The following is a 27062-nucleotide window of genomic DNA, read 5'->3' on the forward strand; positions in this document are numbered from 1 at the left end:
TCTTGGGGCACAGACATTCAACTGCTTTCAAGGGTAAGCATTCTAATATTCATGTTATTCAATTATGTATTTTTAACGGTAAAGACTTCTACTTCACTATATTATGGGCCTGTACATTACACTGGGATGCACGGATTTAAATCGTCTTTTTTTCCACTTCACTCAAGCGGCGATGCGTTGAGAGGTTTTTTTTTTTTTTTCACTTGTTACCTCCGCCATAGATTAATTGAAAAAACAAGCTTCATCCACCTTATACATTTTTATCAAATATTATAGCATCTAAGAAAGGTCCCCAAAAATGTCTAAGATTACTTCCACTCAAGTCAGAGAACACATCAAGGAATTGTTGAAGTACTCCAATGAAACCAAGAAGAGAAACTTCTTGGAAACCGTCGAATTACAAGTCGGTTTGAAGAACTATGACCCTCAAAGAGACAAGCGTTTCTCTGGTTCTTTGAAGTTGCCAAACTGTCCAAGACCAAACATGTCCATCTGCATCTTTGGTGATGCCTTCGATGTTGACAGAGCCAAGTCTTGTGGTGTCGACGCTATGTCCGTTGATGACTTGAAGAAACTGAACAAGAACAAGAAGTTGATCAAGAAGTTGTCCAAGAAGTACAACGCTTTCATCGCTTCCGAAGTCTTGATCAAGCAAGTTCCAAGACTATTGGGTCCTCAGTTGTCCAAGGCCGGTAAGTTTCCAACCCCAGTTTCTCACAACGATGACTTGTACGGTAAGGTCACCGATGTCAGATCCACCATCAAGTTTCAATTGAAGAAGGTCTTGTGTTTGGCTGTTGCCGTCGGTAACGTTGAAATGGAAGAAGACGTTTTGGTCAACCAAATCTTGATGTCTGTCAACTTTTTCGTTTCTTTGTTGAAGAAGAACTGGCAAAATGTTGGTTCCTTGGTCGTTAAGTCCTCCATGGGTCCAGCTTTCAGATTGTACTAAGCATAATTACATTTTTTCATAAAGAGCTTTTTTAAACACTTATTTAATAGTATAAGAAGAAAGTAATTTAAGTCTCATTGTGTTCGATAAGAAAATAAGAGTTTCAAGCTGCCTTTTTCATTGCTGCCCATATTTATGTTGTGTCTGGCACTCTTCTATCTATCTATCTGTCTTTAGTTTCCATTTACCGCTTCGAAGGGAAAAGTGCGGCGCGGAAGGACCGTTGTAGGGAATTTTGCTCTGGTTTCCCCTGTTTAAGATCAGAAACAACAGAGAATAATCGCAGATGGGTATACGCTTGCGGATCTTGGTACTTTGGTAGGTAAGAAGAGTATTGAAAACAGATTGGTTGAGTTTCTGCAATAAAAGCACTATGGCTAATGATCAAGATCCCAATAAGTCTCTCATTAGTGAGGTTTTGACCCGAAGTATGTCCGAGTTTTATGATGATGATGATGATGATGACGATGATGACGACAGTGACATGTGCAGGACAAATGATGAAGGAGAAGATGTTTTTGATCTTCCATTAAAGATAGGAATGTCCCAAAGTAGGAATTTTTCCGAAGTAAACGACGTGTCAGATCCGTTATCCAATCTGCATGGTCCGTCCAAGAAAGTTAGGTTCGAACAACAAAGGCAACAGCAACAGCAGCAACAACAACAGCAAATTCATAACGACTTCAGCACAGATATGAGCTTGAAGAGCCCGTCTGGTAAAAAAATGGGTGTGGAGCAGCTGATACAATCCGCCAATGAGATCAACGATTACCTCGCCAATAACATTGACAAAGTGAATAGTTTCAACTCAGAACTTTTGAGCAGCAGCGGCAAACTACCTGGGAGAGCAAAGAGCGACACAGCAACGCAGGGTACCGGACGCTTAGACTCTATGTCTAATTTTGCCCTGAGTGATACCGACCTGGACAATGATGACGATAATTACCTATTGGATCCCTTAGCAAATGCTAGCTCCAGTACCCCCACAGTGGATCGCCATGGCTATAGCTTATTGGACGAGGCCTTTTCTGCCTCCGATAAGGAGAAAATATATACGAATAAGGTCAATTCAAATAGCCAAATAGATACTGATAACCACTCTTCCGAGACTGCAAACACTACCAATGATGACGAGACAGATGACACTGGGTCCCCTGAGGTCCTAGACTACACAAAATTTGATTCCTTTCCCTATCCTCCGTCCTCTGCTTCCAAGGAAGAACCGCCAGATTTGAAAGTATTAAGCATCGAATGTGAACAAGAAAACGAAAAAGAACTACGACGAATATCCTTGTTATTGGACAATTACGAATCAATACCAAGGATACCAGACCTGTCAGACGAGGAGGCTCTTTGCAAATTCCGTGAGAATATTGAACTGATTTTACAACTATCCAAAAAGATTGATGAGGATGTAAACACTTTAGCCGTCTCCTCAGAGGATCCTCAAAAATTTGTTAATTTTATAATGAAAAATCCACCTTCGCTATCATTTAAAGATTTTATTGATAGAATCCAAAACAAATGCATGTTTGGTTCCGTTGTTTATCTTGGTGCCACCTATCTTCTCCAGCTAGTATTTCTTACGAGAGACGAAATGAACGGTCCCGTCAAATTAAAGGCTAAACTGCAAGAGGACCAAGCCCATAGGGTCATTATATCTGCAATCCGAATTACCACTAAGCTACTTGAAGACTTTGTACATTCGCAAAACTATATCTGCAAAGTGTTCGGTATCTCAAAAAGACTTCTTACTAAACTGGAAATCTCTTTCATGGCAAGTGTGAACTTCGACGGATTAATGATCACCTGCGAGAAGTTGGAAAAAACATTGCATATTCTCGATGACACAAGAAAAGCATTAGGAAACACATGACGTTCCGTACAGGTTCATTTGTTCTTTCCTTTATTTATTTTTATCGTATTTAGTTTAACCTTTTTTTGTCATATTTTTGCTTAGTTCTTTTTTTCAACGCAAACGAGGTAATTTCACTTAACACACATAAGCTGAATCTCTCCACCGTTCCCACAGTATATAGTAGCATATAAAGGCTCTGCGGAGTAGAGCCCCCACGATTTGAGCCCAATATGTTACACTTCTGTCTGTTCTATGGTCCTATGGTTTTATCGTTTTATCGTATAACCCCGTATTACCCGACAGTTCCGTCTGCAACGCGTTGACCAAAAACTGAGCAAGAGATCGCATAAAAACCAAAAGAAGGAAACGAATTACCTGTCAAGTAATTATCTACTGTTGTAGATGCTTCAGAAAAGGAAGCAGTATATTTGTTTTCCTCTTTTTTAAAACATCACTATAATTAACGATATAAAGTTGGAATAATGGCTGGTTGGGATATTTTTGGTTGGTGTATGTTATCATCCTATTCGCGTTTTTCGAATGCTTAGATTTATTCAATGCCGTTAGCACTGAATGCTCTCAGCTTAAGTTCTAGTTTTCCTCTCCCAAAAAAAATTATGTCTTTTTACTAACTTCACTCTATTGTACAGTCAGAGATGTATTGGCTTCGCTTGGTCTGTGGAACAAACATGGTAAACTACTTTTCCTAGGTTTAGATAACGCCGGTAAGACCACATTGCTACATATGTTAAAAAATGATAGATTAGCCACTTTACAACCAACATGGCATCCAACTTCTGAAGAATTGGCCATCGGTAACATCAAGTTCACAACTTTCGATTTGGGTGGCCATATTCAAGCTCGTCGTTTGTGGAAAGACTATTTTCCAGAAGTTAACGGTATTGTCTTCTTAGTCGATGCTGCCGACGCCGAAAGATTTGATGAAGCTCGTGTCGAACTGGATGCTCTATTCAACATTGCTGAATTGAAGGACGTTCCATTTGTCATCCTTGGTAACAAGATCGACGCTCCAAACGCTGTTTCCGAAGCTGAATTACGTTCTGCTTTAGGCTTACTGAATACTACAGGTTCCCAAAGAATCGAAGGCCAAAGACCAGTCGAAGTTTTCATGTGTTCTGTTGTCATGAGGAATGGTTACTTAGAAGCATTCCAGTGGTTATCTCAATATATTTGATTGACATATATGTATAATCCTATATCACTTTTATAAGATGTTCACGTGAATTCAACAGCTTTGTAATAATCAAAAAACTTCATCAAGTGCCACTCAACTGTTTATAAGTACAGCTATTGACACTAGATCTCGGACAATAGCTATGATAAATGTATGTTACATGTCAAAAAAATACATAAACGCGGATACATATACATATATTGAAATAATCTACCTCCTCACCTTACGTGGACGAGACTCGTCGTCCCCATCCATGGTTGTCCTCTTACCATTCTTGGCGAAGTATTCTTTCTTCTTCTCTTTATCCCTTTGCGTCTTTTCTTCTTCCATCTTAGCCAACTTCTTCAGTCTTTCCTTACGCTGAACAGTCTTTTGTTCCTTTCTCTTATTGTCTTTTGCTCTCGAGATCGTCAACACTTTTTGCATGAATGATCTTGCCTTCTTTTCATCGCCACCTAAAACCACGGCTCTCTTAGTCATATAAGTCTTCTTCTTTTGCGGTTTCATTTGATGAATTTGAGATTTGAACGGTAGATCTTTTTGAACAGCCCTCGGAACTTTTAGACCGTTGAAGTGTCTTTCTACACGTTCAATTTTTTGGTACGCACTATCTGGGTTTGATGGTGTTTCCAAATCCATAGCAGCCCTTATTTGACCAGTCAATCTTAAACCCTTCCATTCAGTTTTTTCCTTCAACAATAGTGAAGTGACCGGATTATAGAACCTTTTAACCTGAACAGGGTACCAAGATCTTAAAATTACGATATCGCTCATTAGAATCTTATCTTCAAAAGCTGCTCTAAAGTGGCCCTCCGGTTTTGAAAGGGCCCTCTTGATTTCACCACGAATACCTGAGACAGTTTTTATTTGCGCTCCTTCAAATCTAGCGACCTCCATGGCACTTGAGAACATGTCCTTTATGAAGGCTGTGTTTTTGAACACTTTATAAGGAAACCCTACTAATTTCAATTTCTTGACAATTTCAACGTTGACATCTATTTCTTCAACAATACCTGTTGCCGCAATTCTGAAACCGTTCCCAGTATCACTATTAGCAACTATCTGAACACCACAGAATGGTGTGTTTGGAGAGCACAAAGGACCATAAAAGGCGGCATTACAATATGTATGTTCTGGCGTATATTTTAGCATTCTTGTTCTCGTTCTAGAGTCACTTGTTGTGTAAATTGGCAAAGTTTGAAATCTCCTCCAACCAAGGGACAAGACCAATGGATCATTTGTCTTTAAAATCTTTTTATGCCAACGGTGTCTTCTCAATCTGGCTTTGACAATACCAAATTTCAATTCAGTGGGTAATAAACCTCCCATAACGACGGGGAACTTTGGATTGAAGTTTTTAACAAATTCCATTGGAACCTTTTCGAAAACGATACGTACATAAGAACCAGCTTTGAAACCTTCAATTCTTTGACGTTGTTCTGGGGTCATTTCTTGGTATTCTATATTGTTAATCTCTAACTGCTTAGAAATTTTGGCCTTTTGTAGTTCATACCATGTATCGTATTCGTTGTTCTCGTCATCTTCTTTGAAGTTCTCACCTTCTTCCATTTCGAACTGTGCACGTAATTTTTCCTTCTTGGTGGCATTTAATTCCCTTTCTTGCTCCATGGTCAGATCCTTCTTTTCTTCCGCATCAAAATTGGTAAATGAACTGTCGTCTGCATCTTCGTTTTCATCGTCATCGTCATGTCCATTTTCTTCGTCACTATTTCCTCCTGCGCTTTCAGAATTGTTTTCACCTTCCAAGTCTTCAAAATCACCATATAGTTCTTCACCATCACCGTTAGTAGCTTTCTTTGTCGTATCAGTGCCCAAGCTACCACCAATGAATCGGTCCTTGATTGCATCAACGCTGCTCCATTTTTTTGCCAGCTTTTCAAAAGTATCGAAAAAAGGAGCAAATCTTTCTAAATCGATGGTATCTTCTCTGACATCTTGTTTGGTGATAGTCCCATCTCTTTTCTTAAAGAATTCATCGTCGGCATCATCTTCAATGTCACTTTCGTGTTCACCATCATCGTTCTCCCCCCTCCATCTTCTTATACATTCTTCAGGTGAAATGTTATCCATATATATCAACTTGGCGATATTCCAGGTTTTGTTCCTACCTCTATTTTCTTTTAGTTTATTAGCCGCAGTTCTTTGCCAGGAATACTCGTCATCACTCTCTTCAAATTCAGAATCTGTCTCCAGAGGTAATTTTTCGGAGCCCTGTTCATTGACACCGTTGAAATCAATTTCAACCATTCTTGGTTCAAAACCTTCCATGTCCTCATCATTTGCGTGACCTTCTTCATCACTTGGTAAATTATCAATATCCGCATCCTCATCCTGAACTGACTTACCATAGATTCTTGGTTGCCTTAGGCTGGTTCTACCCTTGCTTTTTTGCTCATTATCTTCACTAAAATCTTCTTCATCTTCAACGTTTAGGGCATCATCCCCGGTGACTTCATGAAGTTCAGCACCATTACTAAACAGCTGTAAGCCGACGCCATCAAATTTTTCTGCAATGCTTTGTTCAACACTTTGTAAACCTGTCATAAGTTTTTCACCTTCACCTCTCTCTTGGCCGGGAACAAAGCTTAGATTTTCGTTTTCCTTCCCAACATCAATATAAACAGCGTCTTTATCCATCAATATGCCTCCAACATCGGACATTGGTGCGTATATCAATTTATCTTTATCATCCAATCTTTTACGTCTTCTTGTCGTGGAGGCAGTATTAATCTCTCCGTTAGCCTTTGCTTCCTCCTTCATCTTTTCACGTTCAAAATCATCCAGTTTCTGTTGATAGAAAGGCGTTGGGCACGGATCTGGTAACTTTTCAACCTGTGTGATTGAAAAGTCGCCGACACCAGCAATATGTACCCTAGTACCGGGGGCAGATGGTAGGGGAGTACCATGTAAATAACCATAGAGAGCAATTCTACGATCGATCTGCTGTCCCCGAGTCGTAAGTAATTCAGGATGAGTTAAGTCTGTAAACCTGTCAGCTAACATATAAGGATGTTCGTTTCTCCACTTTAATGGTCTAAATTTCATAACAGAGATGAATCGGGAGAGATTCAAAATTTCTCTATCAGGATATCTTCCATTAATTACACCAGACAAATAAAATAACTTTGCACCTTGATAAACTTCTGTCCAGAATCTATGCTTTAATCTCTTCTTAGACGCCCTCAAAGTAGACTGAGATTTGAATAAGTCAAGATGAGTAGCTACACCAAGAACCCTTGGCATACCGTGGTGTTGAGCAATATTTAAGAATTCCATCGTTTCCATTTCAAAACCAAAATTACCATCAATAAGCAACAAAACTAAATCAGCAATCTTGGCGATATCAATCATCGCATTCAGGTCATCTGCAGGACATTCCAGAAAGGTTAGTCTTCTATGTTTACCCGAAACAACAGTTATGGGGCCTTGTATATCATTTAAAGTGCTTTTCGTCATTCTCCTTACCAAGGACTTGATCAAAGTAGTTTTACCTGTTCCTGGAGGACCCACGACGGCCACGATAAATGGAGGTGGATCATCATCTGGAGTACGATCAACCATGGGGACGTGAAGCTTCCTCTCATTCACGTCACTTGATCTTTGCATTGTTCTAGCCATCTTACCTGGAGCTGCCACAGCGAAGGCCTTTGCGTTATGGCCCTGCGTGTGCAGCTTCTTTTTCGCTGTGTTCTTTTCCTTCACCTTACGGTGCTGTTTATTAGACTGCTCCATGGTTCGCAAATATCTCGGATGATTTTAACAAGAGTTGTGTTATTTAAAAATAGTTTTATTCACAACGTTGTATATATTCCTTAAATTCAAATTCAGCTCATCGCATCGCTTTGAAAATTTTTCATTTTTACGGAAGATCACGTTAGACAATATCAAAGGAAAAACTAAGCACAGATATAAGATAACTCTAGATTATGAGAGCCATGAATGTGACTGTCATGAAGAGATTGAAATGTTGATATCAGTAACTGGGTTGAATTATAAATGTTGTTTAAAACGTCGGCTGTTCACTTCATTCTTACTTCGACATTCTTCTTAATATCTTCAGCTGCCGACAATTCAATACTTGCCCTTCACAACAAGAGGCTGTTGAGGGGTTGGGAATAAAAAAGTGACAGGATATATAGCGACACCTCCACGTATCAGTAATTATCTACCGTAACTCATTTTGGATATGATCAGCTAAGTCGTTCTCCTGTATAACGTTTTATCTTTTCTCTTACCAAGAGGGTGTGCCTAGTTTTCTTGAAACGCGTCACATCAATTTCAAATATAATAAGCTTCGTAAACGTTAGCGAGTATAAACAGACTATTGATAATTGTCGGCCAGCCAGGAACCTCAAGTTGGTTTTATTTTGCGTTCAAATCGTACTCTCCAATTTCATTATAGGGATAATGGTTTCGCTCAACAGCAAGGAAGCACAACCTGATGAAAAAGAGTTGCCTGCAGATGCCACTGATAGAAACGCATGGCCAGCAAAAGAAGCTGGGGAGCGTATAAATGATTATGACAGTTGCTCAAAAAGGCTGGAGTTCTATGAAAGGAATGCGTTGGCCTGTGAGGTTAGCGAGAGAAATGGTGTCTCGTATTTTAGGGCATTAAAAAACGAAGAGCAGTGCCGAAAAGATGTCGAAACGCTTTTGTCTATGGAATTAAGGGTGGCTATAGCAAATTTTGTCAACTTCAACTCGACAAGAAAGGTATCGACTCTCGTGAACAGAGTATTTCAACGTTTTAGGAACCGGTTTTTTGAAGGTGAAATAGTGTGCCTTAAAAATAATCAAAGAAAAGTTCTGCTTCTTCCTAAATTGAAAAAATGTGACTTAGGAGGACTTCAAGATGCACCATCCTATAATACTTTATTTGTTGTCAAGGACGTATTCCAATCCAATGAAGTTGTGGAAAGTGGAACGGAAGAAATTTTGGCGTCAGATTTGTCATTATATTTAATCACAGGATATACAAGACCGAAATCTAAAGGTATAGCTTTAATCGCAAGCCAAAATGAGATCGAAAGGCCGGCTTGTCAATTTTCAAAATTTTTAATTGCATGTTTCCTCAACAAAATAATCATAAAGGTGTCAAATAAACAATACGCTCCTTGGAGGGTGAAACAACAGTATGTGGAAAAATATAATGTGAATTCTAAATGCCCTCCTGAAATCTTTAAATATCTGTCAGATGAAAAGGATGCAGCTTCTCTGGAACCTTATACCCCTTCAACCATACCACCGGAGGAGGACGTTGAACCCACTGACTGGGAAGAATGGCCGCCATCCAAAATACAAAAAGTCAGTAACGAGATTTCAGCCAAATTTGATCCAATTCATACTGCAAAATTCACTGGTTACAACTCATCAAAGCGAATCGTGAATGATAAGGAGCTTCCATTCACAGGACCATCGACACCATTCAAAAGCACCTGTTACTTAGATAGCTTCCTAGAATTTAAAACTATCGATCTGCAATGGTATGAAGAATGTGCTCAGCTTTCTACGGAAAGATTGCTGGTTGTGTATCGATTTCTAAATTCTTTTGGGCCTTTTATTGGTCTTGTACATTTTAATTTTGATCAGTTCCTCACTACTATCAAATGCACTGATCCAGAAGTCCTAGTGGATGAATACGTAAAAATCAACATTGTCAACGTTGACCGCAAGGAAGATACTGCTAGATATGGGGAGCTACAGACCGATAGTTATGGTCCAAGTGGCATAAATAAAGTATCCCAACGGAAAGGGACTAAAATTCCTAATTTGAATGGAGGCTGTTCCATACCAAGCAACTTTACAAGAAACCAAGGGATTAGAAAGTTAATAACGAATAAAAGCACTGAATTTTTGAAATATTCCATCTTCAAAAGTGAGCCCCCTAAGAACGAGAGTATGGACGCGTATCCTTTCAAAAAAGCAAGTGATCTTTATATTGATATAGCTTGCTCTTTATTATCACTAATAACTAACGAAAAGGGAAACTGGACATGTGATGTGATGGGGGATTGGATTGAGGAAGAGCGAAAGGAAGAAGAAGGGAAAATTTTCGATGACAAAATCATAGAAAAATGTTTAAGTTATGGGAATACAAGGTCGCCTAAACTTTCATCAAGTAAGAATTTGAGAAAAGAAAATTGGTTGATTTGTTTCCTGGGGATACTGAAACAGAATATGCATATAATAAGATATAGCGATGTTGCGGAATCCCTCACAGAGAAATTATTACCTTCGGCTATGAATTCCGATGATTTGGGTGAAGAGCTGTGGCAGAACTTTTGCAGAAAACTATCTAAAAAAGCTAAAATTGATATCTTATGGATTCTTGTGGATTTGATTTCCAATTTTTCAAGCTACATCAAAGAGCTGGTAGATGGAGCACCTCAACTATGCAATAAAATTCGCTTAGAACTGGATAACGTTAAAAAAAAGTATCATGAATTGAAAGAGCAGCTAAAAATTCTCTCCGAAGAATATGTACAGCTTTGCAACACACCTGCGATAAACAAATGTAAATTAGACGTATGCGAAAATAAAATCAACGGGTACAAAGTGAAGATGAAATATTTAAGGGAAGATACTAACTATCTAGAAGCAAAACTGCTCCAAAGCGATATTAAGAGACTAGAAACGTTGGGTAAAGATAGGTACGGGAATCGATATTACTGGATGGATTCGAATGGGTCGCCTTCGCCCGTCAACCAGAAGGATGAATTACATTACAACTGCTGTTATTTGTGGGTTCAAGGGCCCTCTGAAGAAGACGTGAATTTTTACCTAGATGTTGACCAAGCTTCCTTGAGAAAGTGGAAGTCATCTGCAAAAGTAAACGGTACTGTCCATGCGTCAAAGGAAGTTTTTTCAATATACAGGTCAGCAGATGGGTCTTACTTTCGCAAATTTCAGGGTGAAGATATAAAGATCATTGATTCAAACGGTATTTTAGTGCAATCTACGCCTCTAGCACCTATTCATAGGAAAATAATAGCTGAAACTCCCGAAAAACTTTTGCTGTCTTCCCATCAATGGTTTTTTATGAATGATGTGGAAGATATACACATGCTGGTGGATAAATTGGACAATTTAGCAGAAAATGAACGCCAGTTGAAGAAAGCTTTGACTCATAGAATGCACCGTATTGAAGCATCATACGAACAACAATTCAAAGCTAAAAGGCGTGTTGAATTTGATAGCGCCCTCAAAACATATCATAAGCTCTGGAAAGCTAACGAATTCACATCATCTGACTTGCAAAGAATTGGAGCAATGGATATATCAAATGACGAACGCGTTACTAGTATTGTGAAGCTTGCCAAAGAATTATCCAGAGAAGATAATGATGTCGTTACCGAAAAGATTTTAAAAGACGCAATACTACTCGGAGAATGTGAAAGAGTCCTCCTGGAGAAGCAACAAGGTTTACTCTATTCTTTGGATTTTCATTTCGAACAATTACGTACAGTAGACCACAGACTTGTTCTTAAGATGAAAAAGAAAAAGCTGGAGGAAGTTCTTACGAAGCTTTTGAATCATCAAAGGCACAGGTATATCAGTAGCACTTCAGAACTTGGAACAAAATCTCAGTGGGCAAAAGAAGCTACATATCTTAGTGTACAGGGCATGCTAGAAGAGATAAAACGTCATATTAATTCAAGGCACAAAGAGACTCCTAAGGACTACTAGAGACGAGGTTATCATGCAAACTATCCTCCTGATCACATTTTAAGAGGCAGTTGCTACTATCTGTCAATATTTACTTTGTATCATTATTATTCTTACAGGACCCAGTTTTATTGTTTAACTGTGAAGGTTCTTGAGGCTTTACCCGGCATTGTATTGGATATATTGCGGGCAGGAAAAATAACGTTAAGTGTTGGTTCCTGACAGGCGCCCTTAGCAGGTTTAACTCTTGGCAAGTGCACTATTATTTGCACCAATCATTTCAAGCGTGTCAATACTTGATTATGTCAATTAATAGATTTACTTCAAGCCCACTCCCTGCTCTCCTTAAGAAGGCCTCTTTTTCTTACCGGGGAGCTTATTTGCATCAGACGAATGTTTTCACCCAAAATAAAGGAGCTGCCTCAGATTCACCAGAGCTTTTAGCGAAAAGTTCACATCTGAATTCGAAACCGTTAGATATAAGCAAAAAAGCGCCAGTAAAGACTGCTCAAAATAAAATTCCCTTAGCTCATAGTAAATATGAATCATCAAAATACGAGCTTCCCAAATGGAAGGAAGCATTGGGTGAACTAGTAATCCGTACCTTTCGTTTAGATATGGATAGGGTGAGAGCAGGACCCGTTGCTGGGTCTTATTATTATAAGATCTGTAAAGAGCAAGGTTTACAATATGAGGACGAACCATTATCGGAAACTGCGAAATACTTCTACGAGGATTTAAAACTACCACGTACTTTTTCGCAATGGTTCCAAATTACTATACTGCACGAGTGGATGCTCTTTGTACGTATGAGAGCTATGCCTTTCAAATACGGCAGAAACTACCAGCAAAAATTAGTGGACAGGACGTTTTCTGATATTGAATTGAGATTGTTCGAGGAAATGAAAGTCAATTCCGGTAGAATCGCCGACCAATACCTGAAAGATTTTAACACGCAACTAAGAGGTGCAATATTTGCATATGATGAAGGGTTTGCCACAGATGATGCCACGCTTGCCACAGCAGTTTGGAGGAATCTATTCGGTGGTAGAAAGAATATAGATATGCTTCACTTGGAATCTGTCATGAGATACATTCATTCTCAACTATACGTCTTGAGTAGGTTGTCAGACAGAGAGTTTTCCACAGGTAAATTCAAATTCGTTCCACCTGGAGTCAAAGTAGAAAAACTTACACCAAAGCAAGAGGAAGAGTTGAAGGCAAAGACCGTTGCAAAATATAAGGCCTTAGATAAAGACCCCAGAACTTTACCAAGTGAAAGAAGTAAGCTGTCGTACACAAATTAGAGAATTTAGTTGATACTTCCTGAACCTACGACAATATTTATTTATTCTTCAGATATTATCTGCACAGACTCCCTGAATTTCCTTTTTTTCGGTTTCCTTCCTTTATTTATTCATTTTATAAAATCGATACGTTGTAAATAAGTTAATTGAATTTCTTTAAGGAAGCAGACCAACTTTCTGGTTTATTTTCGTGGAATAATTGGTACAATGCGTCGATCAATTGGACATGGAACGAACCACTCCCTTGGCAACGAGTAGAGGCTAGTTTCCCGGCCGACTTGTATAGCAGGACAGCACCAACAACTGCATCAAAAAGGTTCCCAGTAGAATTCAACCCACCAATGAAACAAGCAATGGTAGAACCGAGTGAACATCCACTTGCGGTTATGTCACCCATAATAGGAATCGGACCGTCTTCAATTATCATACAGGGAAGATCTTCAGCGGTAATGCCTGCTGTACCCGATGAGAGTTTGTATTTACCGTCAAAAATACCATTAGCAACGCAATCAAACTCACCTGTGCAGACAGCAATAGTCCTGTATTGAAATGCCACAATTTGAGTGGCGCGTACAAGTAAATTGATGTCCATATTTCCGCTATTGGCATCAACACCTTTCATTCTATCCTTATTTAACTTGGCTAGGGATAGTATTTCACTGCAGTTACCCTTTATGCAAGTAAATTGACCATAAGTGAGCAAAGTGTTGTTTAAGCAGAGTCTTGTTTCAGTGGCGCTGTATCCGACTGGATCAAAAGTTATAGGTCTGTTTACCTCGTTATAAGCATTGATTGCTGCTTTCAACGTCTCAATAGGCGCGACTGATCCAGTATTCAAAAGTAGGGAGGCATTGGGGATTCTTGCTAATTCAGATACTTCGCTTTCGATTTCAGACATGATTGGAGATGAGCCTAGAGCGAGAGTAACGTTGGCTCCAAAATTTTGATGGACCTTATTAGTGATGTGTTGCACGAGAGGACGATTACTTGAAACTTGAGAGATTACACTTTGAATGGAAGCCGTGGTAGGAAACGTTTCGTTTAATTTGCAATCAACGAATTGATACTTGGACCCATCCAGCAGCCCTCTCAATCTCTTAGTGGCTGCACAGGCATCAGGTGCGGCCATAATGTCACTGACCAGCGAGATACCGTCCAACGATCTCTTCCCATTTGAAGAAACACATTGGCAAATAACCCGCTGAATATTATCAGGGTGAAGACCGCCGATACCGACGGTCCTGCACCATATAGCCTTAAATTCTTCCAACGCATCCAAAACAGCGATCGCGCCTTGAGGACCCATTGGCGATTTCTTAGGATTTTTCTTTGTCAGTGTTGGGAAAAGCGTACCAACACCAATATAATCTACCATATCTGGGCCCCATTTAGCTAATGTCTCCACTTCAGAGGGTTTACCGACACTCCAGCCAAGTATCTTAGAAGGGCCCAAAAGTTTTCTAACCATTGGGATTGGCATGTCGCTCTGGCCCACATGTACACCATCAGCATCAATTGCCATAGCGACATCTACACGATCATTGATGATTAAGGGAACTTTGTACTTTTTACATATCTTTTGCACCTCCAAAGCCTCCTCGACAAAATCCCTTGTCTCAGTGTCCTTTTCACGAATTTGAACCAGTGTCACCCCATTTTTCAAACCAGCTTCAACCTGAGAACACAGAGTGGTTCCCGGTGGAAGCATGGTGGAGTCAGTCACCAGATATAATGAATAATCAACGTCATTTTTAGCAAATACCATTTTCACCTATTTATTTCAACAATTTCAAGATGAAGTGATTCGACGATACAGACCATGGCCAAACTAGAAGACAGGGGTCTTATCAACACGGTTGGACACGTCTGATATAAATATATTCTTGACTTCGTGCACCTGTCACTTGGGTTCTTACAATTGCCTTTTTCCTGCAATGTGCATAAACTATTTCAGCCTAAAAGGATGAAAAACACCTTGCTTTGCTCTGTTCATATTCTTGATTTTTGAGGCTATGGTTCGACGCGCCCTAGCTTATTACAATGAATAGCCCTAATGATTATTTTCTTCTTTGTAGATGGTGTATTTACATTTACTATACCAAGTTATCCTATCCCGGTACTTGACAAGGGTATAATAGACAGAAAGAATGACATCAGGACCTTAGAAATTGTCAGTTTTCATAGATAGTAATGAAGTTTACTCCAAGCTTAGTCCTTGATGCCCCACAATATTACGTTGATCATTTTAATGGCAAGTATAACGTAGATAAATGTGTTATTTTAAGAGATCTGCAATTGGAAATCGACTCGGAGTCCATGCCATCTAGTTTGAAGCATCTGACGAAACCCACGCACATATTGGATTTAACAAATAATGACCTTATTATGATTCCGGATCTATCCAGCAGAGACGACATACACACGTTACTGTTGGCTCGAAACAATATCGTGGACGTGGATGGTCGCCTATTGCCAATGAATATACAGAACCTCACGCTGTCAAATAATGGTATAAGAAGGTTCGAAGAGCTTCAGAGTCTACGTAGAGCACCTAAGACATTAAAGAATATGACTTTACTAGGAAATCAGGTTTGCCACTTAGCCAACTATAGAGAACAAGTGCTTCGATTGGTACCGCACTTGGAGACGTTAGACTTCCAAAACGTAACAGCAGACGAAAGAAAGAACGCTTCAAGGCTTTCCGGACAGATGAATAGTGGGATATCGAGGTCGGTTGGCACCACAGTTAAGGACAATGAAACTAGAGATAAAACGATAGAAATCATGAATTTGGTGGTGAGCAAGATGACAGTGGAGAGAAGAAACGAATTAAAAAAGCAATTAGCAGAAGCCACTTCTCTAGAAGAAATTGCCAGGTTGGAAAAACTACTTTCCGGTGGTGTTTAGACCTACGACTATAAATAATATAACTACTTAATGACTTTCGAAAAAAAAAACAATTCAACTATTCTGTGGCACTATATACTAATAGATAAAACAAAAAGAGTAGTATTCTATAAAGTAAGTAGTTAAAATTAATGTCCTAGAATCAAGAAAAGAGGGGAAATCAATTAACTGCGGTTTCTTGCTTCACTTCTAGCTCTTTATTCTCAGCGGCACTGGATTCCTCAGCTTCTCTACTCGCGGCTTCTTCCTCTTCCATTCTTTTTCTTTGTTTGACTTTCTTATTACTTTCGGGTGCCTCAACAAGACCTGGGATACCTCTGGCGGTTAAAAACTCAAAAATACTCTTCTGTACAGCAAGTCCCGACTTATCCGGAGTTTCTTCTCCTTGTGCCCCTGTGACTTTGTTGAAGCTATCGATATAACTAAAGAACGCATTGAAAACATTTTCATCCACTTCTTCCTTATAGATCTTGTCGTAAATATGTTTCATTTTGAACGTATCCACTTCGTCTTGGTATTTGGAAAAATCGATTGCCTTGTAGCCAAATTGTTCTAGCCTTTTATTATAACCTTCAAACACCGGAGCTTCTAACAATAGCCCTAAAGCAGGTGCCTTTGGCACATTGATCTTTTGTTGCCCATAAGCTTGGGTGATACGTTGGACGGGACAGCCACAACGAGTAATCAAAGTCGCCATCGAGATCATCTTACGAATTTGATGTAGCATGAACGACTGGCCGTGGATCTTGACGGAGACCCATTCCGTTTGAGCTTCGCCGATGACAAAGGGATCTGATACATTTATTTCCTTCATAAATCTAATGGCACTTGGTTCTTTGAAGTCCTTACCCAATGTGAAATTATGGAAATTATGGGCACCTAGATATTGTTTCGTAGAAGCGCGAAATTTGGCCAGCTTTGCGTCGGATATACGGTATTTTCTACGATGTGCATTCTCTAGTTGTTTGTATTTTTTTACCTTCTGATACAGTTCTTCATTGATATTGAATTCATCTCTGGCTGGTGGAACATATGCCAATACAGCTTCAATGTCCTCTGGAGTGAATTTTTCGTTCGCATCTCTTTTAAATTCCTCCCAGAATTCTTTGGATTCTAAATCTTCATCTAAAACGCCTGGCAATTCAACTTTACTCTCTTCGATATCTCTGTAGAGGATAGAACCAGGTTTGGGGCCGATGAGGGAATACGTGGGTAACAAATATTCGTACCAACGGGAACTGCACATTTTCCTACAATCAAACGCTTTATTCACACGCTCAATATCCCATACCCTTATTCCTTGGGGCAATTTGTCGTTGATCTTCTCTTTAATATCAGGATCTTCAATAATCATTTTCAGTGATATCAAATTACCCCCTGCATGAACACCTTTATCAGTTCTAGCAGCTCTCATGAATCCATTCTTTTTCAAGTCATTGGAATTATCTCTGGAAATTGCACCCGCTTCGACAAAGGCCTTGAAAAGAGTAGACTCAATCGTCGGATTTGGTGGATTGTATTGCATGCCGTGGTAGCCAGTACCACAGTAGCCAACCATAACAGCTACTTTTCTCTTTGGAAGACGAGGTTCCTTAGGAAGTGGATTTCCATTCTCGTCCAAACGAGGACCACTTTTTGGTCTTTTATCCACGTGTTTTCCATCAGCCTTTGCTTTCTTATCTCTTTTTTCTTCCTTTGCATTATCTTCATCAAAGTCCGCCTTACGAGCTTTGGTCAGCTTACTCTGAGCGCCTCTTTTGTAAACATCCTCATTTACTTGATCATCATCATAGCTAGGCCTCAAGTTTTCTTCAGACATTGCCAATGTACCTTTCAATTGTCGCCTATCAAGTGCTGCACTCTATCTCATTACTTCTAAATCCGAATCTCTCGAAATATGGCGATGACTTGGAAGTGAAAAATTTCAATGCAAAAAAAAGAAACAACGTGGAATATTTTCAGCGGCTAATTGTTACCCGCGGTAGATATTATGTCACTTGACACGTTAATGAAAATTTTTGAAATATGCGATGAGCTTAACATAAAGTAAGCCTTTGTAATGAGTTAGCTAATGGTACATGAATTGTGCCTCATTATAGATCTGCGTATAGCCAAAGCGTTAAGGAAAGTTGTAGCTAATCTAAGTGATGAGACAGTTAACAGAAGAAGAAACCAAGGTTATTTTCGAAAAGCTTGCTGGCTATATCGGTAGAAATATTTCGTTTTTAGTCGACAATAAAGAACTACCTCACGTTTTCAGATTACAAAAAGATAGAGTATATTATGTGCCTGATCATGTTGCTAAATTGGCTACCAGTGTAGCAAGACCTAATTTGATGTCTCTAGGTATCTGTTTGGGCAAATTCACAAAGACAGGGAAATTTAGATTACACATCACTTCTTTGACAGTATTAGCCAAGCATGCCAAGTATAAGATATGGATCAAGCCGAATGGGGAAATGCCATTCCTATATGGTAACCACGTTTTAAAGGCACATGTGGGCAAGATGTCTGATGATATACCAGAACACGCAGGTGTTATTGTCTTTGGTATGAATGATATTCCATTAGGATTCGGTGTCAGTGCGAAGAGTACCTCTGAGTCAAGAAACATGCAACCTACTGCCATAGTTGCCTTCAGACAAGCTGATATCGGCGAGTATCTGAGAGATGAAGACACTTTGTTTACTTAATGGTCTGGACGAACGATAATTCCATGTTTACATTTCATTTACTGCCTGTGTTGTTTTTCACAACATTTTTTTTCTGTATAATAAAGAATCATTTAATTAGCACTTAAAGGAGAAAGTTACCTGAAAAAATGGGGTGTTTAAACCCACTCCTTAGATGGGCTTTCTTTTGTTTCAGTCGAGGGTATTTCATACACAATATTATATACTTAACAAATTTAAGAAACTACTAATAATAAGTTTTTCTGCGCTCTATTTACGACCTTTCTTTTTATTCTTAGCCTTTTTATTAGCAGCGGGCTTTCCCTTCTTTGATATATCAAGGGCTTGTTCAGACTTTTTGTTCATAGCACCACCCTGAGTTTGCTTTCCGCCCTGTAGTTTTTTCTTAGGTCTGTATGTAGTCCTGTCCTTTAATGGTAGCCATCTTTCAGGATCGGGTAATTTGGAGGCATCACGGCCTTGTAAGAATTTCTCTACACGTTTAATCTTTCTTTTATTCTTCAGTTCCAAGATTTTCCTTTTTTGGACTTTATTGATCGTCGAGTTCTTGCTTCGCTTTGCTGACGACTCTAAAGGCTTCGCACCAAGTTGAATCAATTCATTAACATCAATGTCTCTCACCAAATTTATGCCTTGCGCTATATCTAAAGAACTGGAGGAAACAATCCTGTCGATTATTTCATCCTCTTTATCATTACCGAACCTTGAGAGCTCCTTGAGCAAAGCCTTTGATTCTTTGATGTTGCCCATGGACAATAATTCGAAACCAACGTGCTTCCAGAATGGTAAGTTTTTTTGGATTCTTTCGCTCAATTGAGTCCTCACTGAAGCTAACTTTTTCAGTAAAATACTCTTTGAATGGTTTCTCCCTTTAATCTTGTACAATTCAAATAAAATGTAGCATACAATAGCTTGCGAATCATGGAAAGTTTCGAAAGAAGACGTCCAATTTTCATTCAAAAATAATTCACCTATTCTGATAGCATTTTCCCACTCCTTTTCTATTATTAGCAACTGAATAGTAAGCAGCAATAGACCAATTACACTACCCTCCGTTCCACTCAAGATGGTTTTGGTTGTATGGTGGTAAAGCTTCTTGGCTTGCGTCTTGTAACTTTCCAAAGTAACATTATCAACTAATTTGGAATACTTATCGGCTGTTTTGGATAAAATAGAATCTTGAGAGTGAATTTTGACATTATTGAACAAACGCAGAAACAGTATATTGCGTTGAATGTTTGACCACTGCTCATATGTGAAGGTCTGCAAATTAAAGGTGTTTGATCTTTCCACGTTTATTTCTCTTAATAGTAGGTTGAAATTGGTGTTGTATTTGGAGAAATCAACTAGTGAGTTCAAGTTATTTTGGCAGATTAAATAGAATGGGGAAGTGGCTTCCAGTTCTTTCAACAAGCTCTTCAAGATTTCTTTGCTTTTCCTGGTTTCCCCCATCATTTGTAAAACAAAGGACAATTGTAACCTGATAGTATTGATGTCGTTTTGATAACCTTCGCTAGTGGCGGCTTGGAGGGCTTTTTCCAATAGTTCGATTGCCTCGTTATATTTACCCAGGGATGTCAAAATGAATGATTCATTGAACAATAGATCGTAAGAAGATCCATCTATAGGAGTTACTAACGAAGATTTGTTTATTAGTTCCGTTGCGGCAGATAGCGGTACCCTCTCGTTACAAGCCAATTCGATTTGACTATCTTGATTCTTCTCGTTATGACTGGCTAAATGTTGGTATATTTTGAAAGCTTCTTCATACAAGCCGTTTTTGTAACAATATTGAGCTCTCACGTGTAAGATACCTCTTAATGATTCAATGTCTTTTTGTAGTACCGTATCAAGATCATCTGTGACAACCTTCTTGTACAATGTGTTAAATTCCTCTGACCTATTCAATTTATAATAAACGTACAGTTTCTCCAAGGCAAATCTACGACCAAATTTTTCATCAATATGCTTGAATTTTTTCAAATAATGTAAGGCTCGTTGATATTTATCCTGCTGGATTACAGCGACCAAGCAGCGTCTAAATACATCAGCAGGTTCCTCACAGCCTGAGTCTAACAGTTTCACGCAGGTCTGTTCGACGTGGGAATGCTCATCTTGAGACAAATGGATGTTCAATTGAGAAAGTAGACTAGTCAAATTATCCTTAGCCATTTTCTAGTCACCTTTGTTCTTCACGGTATTGCAAAAAGCCGACTCAACAATATAAATCTGCCCATTCCACCAATAGCGATTTTCAGCTAGATTTTCCTCTCTTGCTCATTTTCGAAAAGAGAAAAAAGAACGAGAAAATTTCATCAATTATCGCAATACACGAGGTGCTAAATAGAAATAATTTATAAGAAATGGATGATTAGTATATGTGTGATTTATGTAGGAGTGCATAGTAGTGCACTTCCAGCAATTCCGCGGTAGATTGTTTTCATAATCGTTTGTTTTCCCAAAATGGTTTGTTTCTTAATATCCAAGGATGCATTTTTACGTCTTCCAGCCGCATCCTATCTTTGGGGTCGTATTTTAGCAGCTTAAGTATCAGGTCTTGTGCATCTTGGGAGACATTACTAGGGATCTTGATATCCAAAGCGGCTATTCTCTTGTATGTGGTGTCCTTCATTTCTTCTTCAAACGGTGGGGCACCGGTTAGCAGTTCAAATGCCAGAATTCCAAGGGCCCATGCATCTATAGTGTGGTCATACTCCCTTGATTCGATCATTTCTGGTGAAAGATAGTCAATTGTCCCGCAAACCGTTTTCCTTCTGCTTTCCGGAGGATTTATTATACTCCATCCGAAGTCCGTCAATTTAATAGTATTATTAAATCCTATTAGTATATTCTCAGGCTTGATGTCTCTGTGAATGATATTTTTCTTATGCATGTAATCCAGGGCATTGGCAATTTGATAGATATAATCAGATGCCAAGATATCGTTGAAGGGTCCATGTGACCTCAATAGTTTATACATTTCCCCGTTAACCAAGTACTCCATCAACAGATATACCCTTTTCTCATCATGGAAGTAACCGTAAGATTTGGTTAAATTCGGGTGATTTAATGACATTTGGATTTCCACCTCTCTTCTAAATTGTCTTTGCAGGTTGTATCTTATTATTTCCTCCTTTTCCATTACTTTCAGTGCACAAATGTATCCTGTGCTCTTGTGCCGAACACAGTAAACTTTACCAAATTTACCTTTTCCCAATTTTTTACCTAGTTCAAAGTCATCAAGCGACAATGATTTGAATTTAGGCAACTTCTTGTTCTCCTGTGCCGCTTTGGTGGAGGTCATTTTCCCTATAGGTGATGGGATTTTGGAATTTTCTATTTCTAAGAACTTCTTGTTGTTGACAGGTAATTTATTCAATTTTTCTCGTACGGGTGAAGGTATCTTTGAGTTAGGGTTCCTCTGCTGTGGAGAATGGGATATTCTCCATGGCTTACTGATCTTGGACGTGTTCGGTCTTGTTGTGGGTTTTCTCAATGGCGAGTTTGTATTCAGCTTGACATTTACTAGACTATTGCGCTGCATTCCCTTCTTTCTTTCCCTTGTACTATTTGAAGATCTCTGCTCCCTTTCTTTATTACCAATCTCGCTTTCGTCTTTACTTGAGCAATTGCGCCAAGTGTCTTCACTTATACTTAAACAATAGTAAACAAATTAAGCGCTACAGAGGAAAAACGCGTGAAGTTAAATAAATGCATCTCAGACAGAGCTTGTTTGAAAATCGAAGCAACAAGGTCATACATACAAAAGATGCCCGCCATGTCATCAAGAGCATTGGAGGCACTTCTTCAGTGGGGTACGTCCTACGGCGTTATGATTTCAGAGGGTCTTAAGTTTGTGTATAGCGATCTGAAAGGCATTATTTGCATATGCGAAAAAGATATAGATGAACCTAGCGTCAAGATCCCTCCCGAAATCATTATTTCAAGGAATCTAGCTATTAATTTTTTCAGGCTCGATGAATCGACTGTAAATGTTAATGGATGGCTAAAGCTGTTCCTGGCCAAAATAAGATTTGATAAGGATGATGATACCATCGTCGACAATGTTCGTTTGAATAGGAAATTCGAACCTTATCTGAATGCGTTGCCTTCTCGACTTAACTCGCCATTAATTTGGAATCCAAGTGAGCTGGAACGTTTATCATCCACGAACTTGGGGAATTCCATTCATGAAAAACTTGCGAATATATTCAAAGAATGGTTTGAATTGGTCACTTCTTCTGACGTCTTTGATCTAAAAAATGTGGCAGATGATATTCAGACTTATCACACACTTAATGAGGTGGCATATGAGACTTTGTATGAGCGAATATTGAAGAAGACAGAACTTCAAACCCCAACCATTTGGTATTCCTTTTCTGCATTTTTATGGTCACAACTCATATTTACTTCAAGAGCATTCCCTGAATATGTGTTGAACAGTTCCTGTCCCGATAACTCTATTGTATTACTTCCGATCATTGATCTTCTAAATCATGACTATCATTCCAAAGTCAAATGGTATCCTGAAGATGGATGGTTCTGCTATAAAAAAATGGGTACTGCTCCCCAGGCACTGGAATTATCAAACAATTATGGCGGTAAAGGAAATGAAGAATTACTGTCTGGATATGGGTTTGTCCTAGAGGATAACATATTTGACTCAGTGGCTCTAAAAATAAAATTGCCATTAGACGTGGTCTCTACAATTCTTCAAATGAAACCAGCTTTGGAGTTGCCCATACTATCGGACTACACAACTTTTGCCTTCGAAAACAAGTGCGATGGCCAACAAGACGATGAGACTGCTCGTAGTGTTACAGACTACGTTGATGGGGTAACTTATTTCATTAATACGCAAAACGAACGGAGCTTGGGGCCATTATTAGATCTTTTCACCTACTTAGCCAAAACCGAAGAGGAAACTATACATGATTTAAGAGCCCGACTCGAAGGGATACAAACGCTAAGAAACGCGTTGGAAAGCAAATTGAATACTATCATTGAACCACCTGCAACCGATGGCTCATACGCAATCGATCCTTACAGACTTCATTGCGCTGATGTTTATAGTAAAAGTCAGAGGCAAATCTTGAAAAAAGCTGTAACAAGATTGAGAAGGCTAGAGAAAACAATGTTATCAGAGAATAAACACCGTTTACTCACTATGAACAAAATCATAAAGAATGATCCCGCCTTCGTAGAGACAGAATTACCTTCGTTGTTTAGCAATGAAGATGATGAAGAAGTCGTCTTTGAGTCCACTTACGATCTATTGATTCTCTGGATTTTACTGAAAATGAGAAGGCGTTCGTTTCCCACCAAATATGATTGGGTTAAACAGCAGTATGCTAACTTCGAGAACTCTGCATACGTCTCAGATGATTCCAAGACCTTCCATACCCAGTATTTTGGAAAACAAGACAATGTGGACTTGAAGCACGTGGACGACGCGATTCAGTTCGTGGTAGCCAATTCTTTCACCAGAGCGTTCTCTACATCCGCAGAGACTATCCTCGTACGCAAATAGCCCTTCTTCTCCTTTATAGAATAATAGAATAGATTACATAGTGTTACACCATTACCTTAATGATACACTTACTAACGAACTATGGTCTCATTGGTCAAGAGAACTCCGGGTACTCCAGATCTGCCTTTGATGAAATTTTTCGCCATGACAAACAGTAGCGATGCCCGGCCGATATTTGTGTATAAAACATACGAGCCTTAGACAGTGACATTTGAGAATATCAACTATTACTTAGAGCCTAAAGTGCCCGATTCTAATCCATAATCTGAACGTCATCTATTAGGACAAGAAAAACAGAAGGCTGTGACTATAAGCAAGCTATGGATGGTTTTAGTTTAGCTGGTGCGGCAGCTGTTGGTACGCTAACCGCTGCATATTTATACTTTGGCGGAAGGTTTTCTATAGCACTTGTCGTTTTAGTGGGCTATGGTATTTATTGTAATGAAACGGATGGTCGTGTTGAAGCGAAGGTGAGCTTGAAGGCAGAGAAGCAAAAATCATGTTGTAGCAATAAGAAGACTGCAGAAGGTGGAAAAACTGGCGGATGTTGTTCTGATAAAAAAAAGAATGGTGGTGGTGGAGGAGGATGCTGCTCTTCAAAAGGCGGTAAGGAGAAAAGCGGAGGAGGGTGTTGCTCTTCCAAAAATGGGAAAAAGGGGGGCTGTTGCTCATCTAAAAAGAAAATTAGTAACGATGAAAACGTTGATCCTGTAGTCGAGGAAGCTAAAAATTTTCCCATGACCGTAGATTTTACAGATGTTTTTAAGAAACCTACCAAGAAAAGGTCAAGCACCCCCAAGATTTTTTCGAAGAATGATCCGTCAAAGTCTAAAGCAGGGAAAAAATTAAGCGTTTCTAAGAAGATTGGTCCGGATGGATTGATTAAGAGTGCGCTAACTATCTCGAATGAAACGCTTTTGAGTTCTCAGATTTTTGTGTTGTATAGTTCCTTGCAAGGTGCGGCTTCCAAGGTTGCTAAGAGAGTTCACGACAAATTGGCAGAATTAGATGAATTAACCAATAAACCAAAACTTTTGAATCTCGATGAATTGTCTGATTTGGACGACTACTTTGTGGATGTTCCCGTTGAAAACGCGCTGTATGTTCTTGTTTTGCCCTCTTATGATATCGATTGTCCCCTGGACTATTTTCTACAAACTCTGGAAGAAAATGCTAAAGATTTCAGAGTGGATAGTTTCCCATTGCGTAAGTTGGTTGGCTACACAGTTCTTGGGCTTGGTGATTCGGAATCATGGCCTGAAAAGTTCTGTTATCAAGCCAAAAGAGCTGACCACTGGATTTCTCGTTTAGGTGGCAGAAGAATTTTCCCTCTGGGTAAAGTCTGCATGAAAATGGGAGGAAGTACCAAAGTTGATGAATGGACATCACTGTTAGCAGATACGTTGAAGGATGATGAGCCAATCATCTATGAGTATGACGAAAACGCAGACTCTGAAGAAGAAGGAGAAGAAGACAATGGAAGTGACGAACTGGGCGATGTAGAAGATATCGGCGGCATAGACAGTAATGGCAAATTTTCGAGCACAGATGAAATCAAGCAAATGGTGGCAAAAGATAGTCCAACATACAAGAATTTGACAAAGCAAGGTTACAAAGTAATTGGTTCTCATTCGGGCGTCAAGATTTGCAGATGGACCAAGAATGAGCTACGTGGTAAAGGATCCTGTTATAAGAAATCACTTTTCAATATTGCATCCAGTAGATGTATGGAAATGACTCCTTCTTTAGCATGTTCTTCTAAATGTGTCTTCTGTTGGAGACATGGTACGAACCCCGTGTCAAAGAATTGGAGATGGGAAGTAGATGAACCAGAGTACATCTTAGAAAATGCTCTGAAGGGGCATTATTCCATGATCAAGCAGATGAGAGGAGTGCCTGGTGTCATAGCGGAGAGATTTGCTAAAGCTTTCGAAGTTCGTCATTGCGCTTTATCCCTTGTTGGTGAACCAATACTTTACCCTTATATAAATAAATTCGTTCAGTTGTTACATCAGAAGGGGATTACTAGTTTCCTTGTGGGTAATGCTCAACACCCAGAAGCTCTAAGAAACATTGTTAAAGTAACGCAATTGTATGTTTCCATCGATGCTCCCACTAAGACGGAATTGAAGAAAGTGGATAGGCCTTTATACAAAGATTTCTGGGAAAGAATGGTGGAATGTTTAGAAATATTGAAAACTGTACAAAGTCATCAAAGAACAGTTTTCAGATTAACTTTGGTGAAAGGCTTTAACATGGGTGACGTTAGTGCATACGCAGATTTGGTCCAGCGAGGTTTACCGTGTTTCATTGAAGTCAAGGGTGCCACATTTAGTGGCTCCTCTGATGGAAATGGTAACCCTTTAACCATGCAAAATATTCCATTTTATGAAGAATGTGTAAAATTCGTGAAGGCATTTACCACGGAACTACAAAGACGTGGATTACATTACGACGTGGCTGCTGAGCACGGACACTCCAACTGTTTACTGATTGCAGACACCAAATTCAAAATAAACGGAGATTGGCATACACATATCGACTTCGATAAGTTTTTTGTGCTGTTAAACTCTGGCAAAGATTTCACATATATGGACTACATAGAAAAAACTCCTGAATGGGCGTTATTTGGCAACGGTGGGTTCGCGCCAGGGAACACAAGAGTGTACAGGAAGGATAAGAAAAAGCAAAATAAAGAAAAACAAGGAAGCGTAAAGGTAGAGGCACCTCTTCCTCCCATTCCTGCTTTATGAAATAGCCACGCCTATTTGTTGTTATTTCATACATATACATATATATTTATTCAAACAAAAAAGCGAGACAGTTCAAGCCTTCGTATTTTTTTATGATTTGATCTAAAAAATCGTAAAATGAGGTCTCGCAAAAAGATTGCCCAACAGAGAAAAAATTCGCTCAAGATTAAGGTGACATTGA

The 27062-nt window shown here is 39.2% G+C and overlaps 14 protein-coding genes across 14 annotated transcripts; 9 read left to right on the plus strand and 5 right to left on the minus strand.

The window, feature by feature from the left end:
- Positions 1–298: 298 nt before the first annotated feature.
- On the plus strand, positions 299–952 carry RPL1A (60S ribosomal protein uL1; the record flags this gene model as incomplete). The annotated part of the gene is made up of 1 exon (XM_056231627.1): positions 299–952. One exon carries the CDS (start codon positions 299–301, stop codon positions 950–952), a length of 654 nt encoding a protein of 217 aa, XP_056085426.1.
- Positions 953–1325: 373 nt separating this feature from the next.
- Positions 1326–2828, plus strand: PCL8 (Pcl8p; the record flags this gene model as incomplete). Its single annotated transcript, XM_056231628.1, has 1 exon — positions 1326–2828. One exon carries the CDS (start codon positions 1326–1328, stop codon positions 2826–2828), a length of 1503 nt encoding a protein of 500 aa, XP_056085427.1.
- Positions 2829–3292: 464 nt separating this feature from the next.
- SAR1 (Arf family GTPase SAR1) lies at positions 3293–4005 on the plus strand (the record flags this gene model as incomplete). The annotated part of the gene is made up of 2 exons (XM_056231629.1): positions 3293–3320; positions 3461–4005. The coding sequence occupies 2 exons, from the start codon at positions 3293–3295 to the stop codon at positions 4003–4005; spliced, it is 573 nt and encodes a 190-aa protein (XP_056085428.1).
- Positions 4006–4215: 210 nt separating this feature from the next.
- Positions 4216–7758, minus strand: BMS1 (GTPase BMS1; the record flags this gene model as incomplete). The annotated part of the gene is made up of 1 exon (XM_056231630.1): positions 4216–7758. The coding sequence occupies one exon, from the start codon at positions 7756–7758 to the stop codon at positions 4216–4218; it is 3543 nt and encodes a 1180-aa protein (XP_056085429.1).
- Positions 7759–8433: 675 nt separating this feature from the next.
- Positions 8434–11712, plus strand: SKDI16G0630 (uncharacterized protein; the record flags this gene model as incomplete). The annotated part of the gene is made up of 1 exon (XM_056231631.1): positions 8434–11712. The coding sequence occupies one exon, from the start codon at positions 8434–8436 to the stop codon at positions 11710–11712; it is 3279 nt and encodes a 1092-aa protein (XP_056085430.1).
- A 281-nt stretch (positions 11713–11993) lies between these two features.
- CBP3 (Cbp3p) lies at positions 11994–12998 on the plus strand (the record flags this gene model as incomplete). The annotated part of the gene is made up of 1 exon (XM_056231632.1): positions 11994–12998. One exon carries the CDS (start codon positions 11994–11996, stop codon positions 12996–12998), a length of 1005 nt encoding a protein of 334 aa, XP_056085431.1.
- Positions 12999–13140: 142 nt separating this feature from the next.
- On the minus strand, positions 13141–14763 carry THI6 (bifunctional hydroxyethylthiazole kinase/thiamine-phosphate diphosphorylase; the record flags this gene model as incomplete). Its single annotated transcript, XM_056231633.1, has 1 exon — positions 13141–14763. One exon carries the CDS (start codon positions 14761–14763, stop codon positions 13141–13143), a length of 1623 nt encoding a protein of 540 aa, XP_056085432.1.
- Positions 14764–15188: 425 nt separating this feature from the next.
- On the plus strand, positions 15189–15905 carry LEA1 (U2 snRNP complex subunit LEA1; the record flags this gene model as incomplete). The annotated part of the gene is made up of 1 exon (XM_056231634.1): positions 15189–15905. One exon carries the CDS (start codon positions 15189–15191, stop codon positions 15903–15905), a length of 717 nt encoding a protein of 238 aa, XP_056085433.1.
- A 160-nt stretch (positions 15906–16065) lies between these two features.
- PUS1 (pseudouridine synthase PUS1) lies at positions 16066–17724 on the minus strand (the record flags this gene model as incomplete). Its single annotated transcript, XM_056231635.1, has 1 exon — positions 16066–17724. The coding sequence occupies one exon, from the start codon at positions 17722–17724 to the stop codon at positions 16066–16068; it is 1659 nt and encodes a 552-aa protein (XP_056085434.1).
- A 328-nt stretch (positions 17725–18052) lies between these two features.
- On the plus strand, positions 18053–18598 carry NIP7 (ribosome biosynthesis protein NIP7; the record flags this gene model as incomplete). The annotated part of the gene is made up of 1 exon (XM_056231636.1): positions 18053–18598. The coding sequence occupies one exon, from the start codon at positions 18053–18055 to the stop codon at positions 18596–18598; it is 546 nt and encodes a 181-aa protein (XP_056085435.1).
- Positions 18599–18847: 249 nt separating this feature from the next.
- Positions 18848–20770, minus strand: SRP72 (signal recognition particle subunit SRP72; the record flags this gene model as incomplete). The annotated part of the gene is made up of 1 exon (XM_056231638.1): positions 18848–20770. The coding sequence occupies one exon, from the start codon at positions 20768–20770 to the stop codon at positions 18848–18850; it is 1923 nt and encodes a 640-aa protein (XP_056085436.1).
- A 268-nt stretch (positions 20771–21038) lies between these two features.
- On the minus strand, positions 21039–22142 carry IPL1 (aurora kinase; the record flags this gene model as incomplete). The annotated part of the gene is made up of 1 exon (XM_056231639.1): positions 21039–22142. One exon carries the CDS (start codon positions 22140–22142, stop codon positions 21039–21041), a length of 1104 nt encoding a protein of 367 aa, XP_056085437.1.
- A 234-nt stretch (positions 22143–22376) lies between these two features.
- Positions 22377–24128, plus strand: RKM1 (protein-lysine N-methyltransferase; the record flags this gene model as incomplete). The annotated part of the gene is made up of 1 exon (XM_056231640.1): positions 22377–24128. The coding sequence occupies one exon, from the start codon at positions 22377–22379 to the stop codon at positions 24126–24128; it is 1752 nt and encodes a 583-aa protein (XP_056085438.1).
- A 320-nt stretch (positions 24129–24448) lies between these two features.
- TYW1 (putative tRNA 4-demethylwyosine synthase) lies at positions 24449–26881 on the plus strand (the record flags this gene model as incomplete). Its single annotated transcript, XM_056231641.1, has 1 exon — positions 24449–26881. The coding sequence occupies one exon, from the start codon at positions 24449–24451 to the stop codon at positions 26879–26881; it is 2433 nt and encodes an 810-aa protein (XP_056085439.1).
- Positions 26882–27062: the final 181 nt, after the last annotated feature.

This window comes from Saccharomyces kudriavzevii, assembly GCF_947243775.1.
Source record: "Saccharomyces kudriavzevii IFO 1802 strain IFO1802 genome assembly, chromosome: 16".
Classification (NCBI taxonomy): Eukaryota; Fungi; Ascomycota; class Saccharomycetes; order Saccharomycetales; family Saccharomycetaceae; genus Saccharomyces; species Saccharomyces kudriavzevii.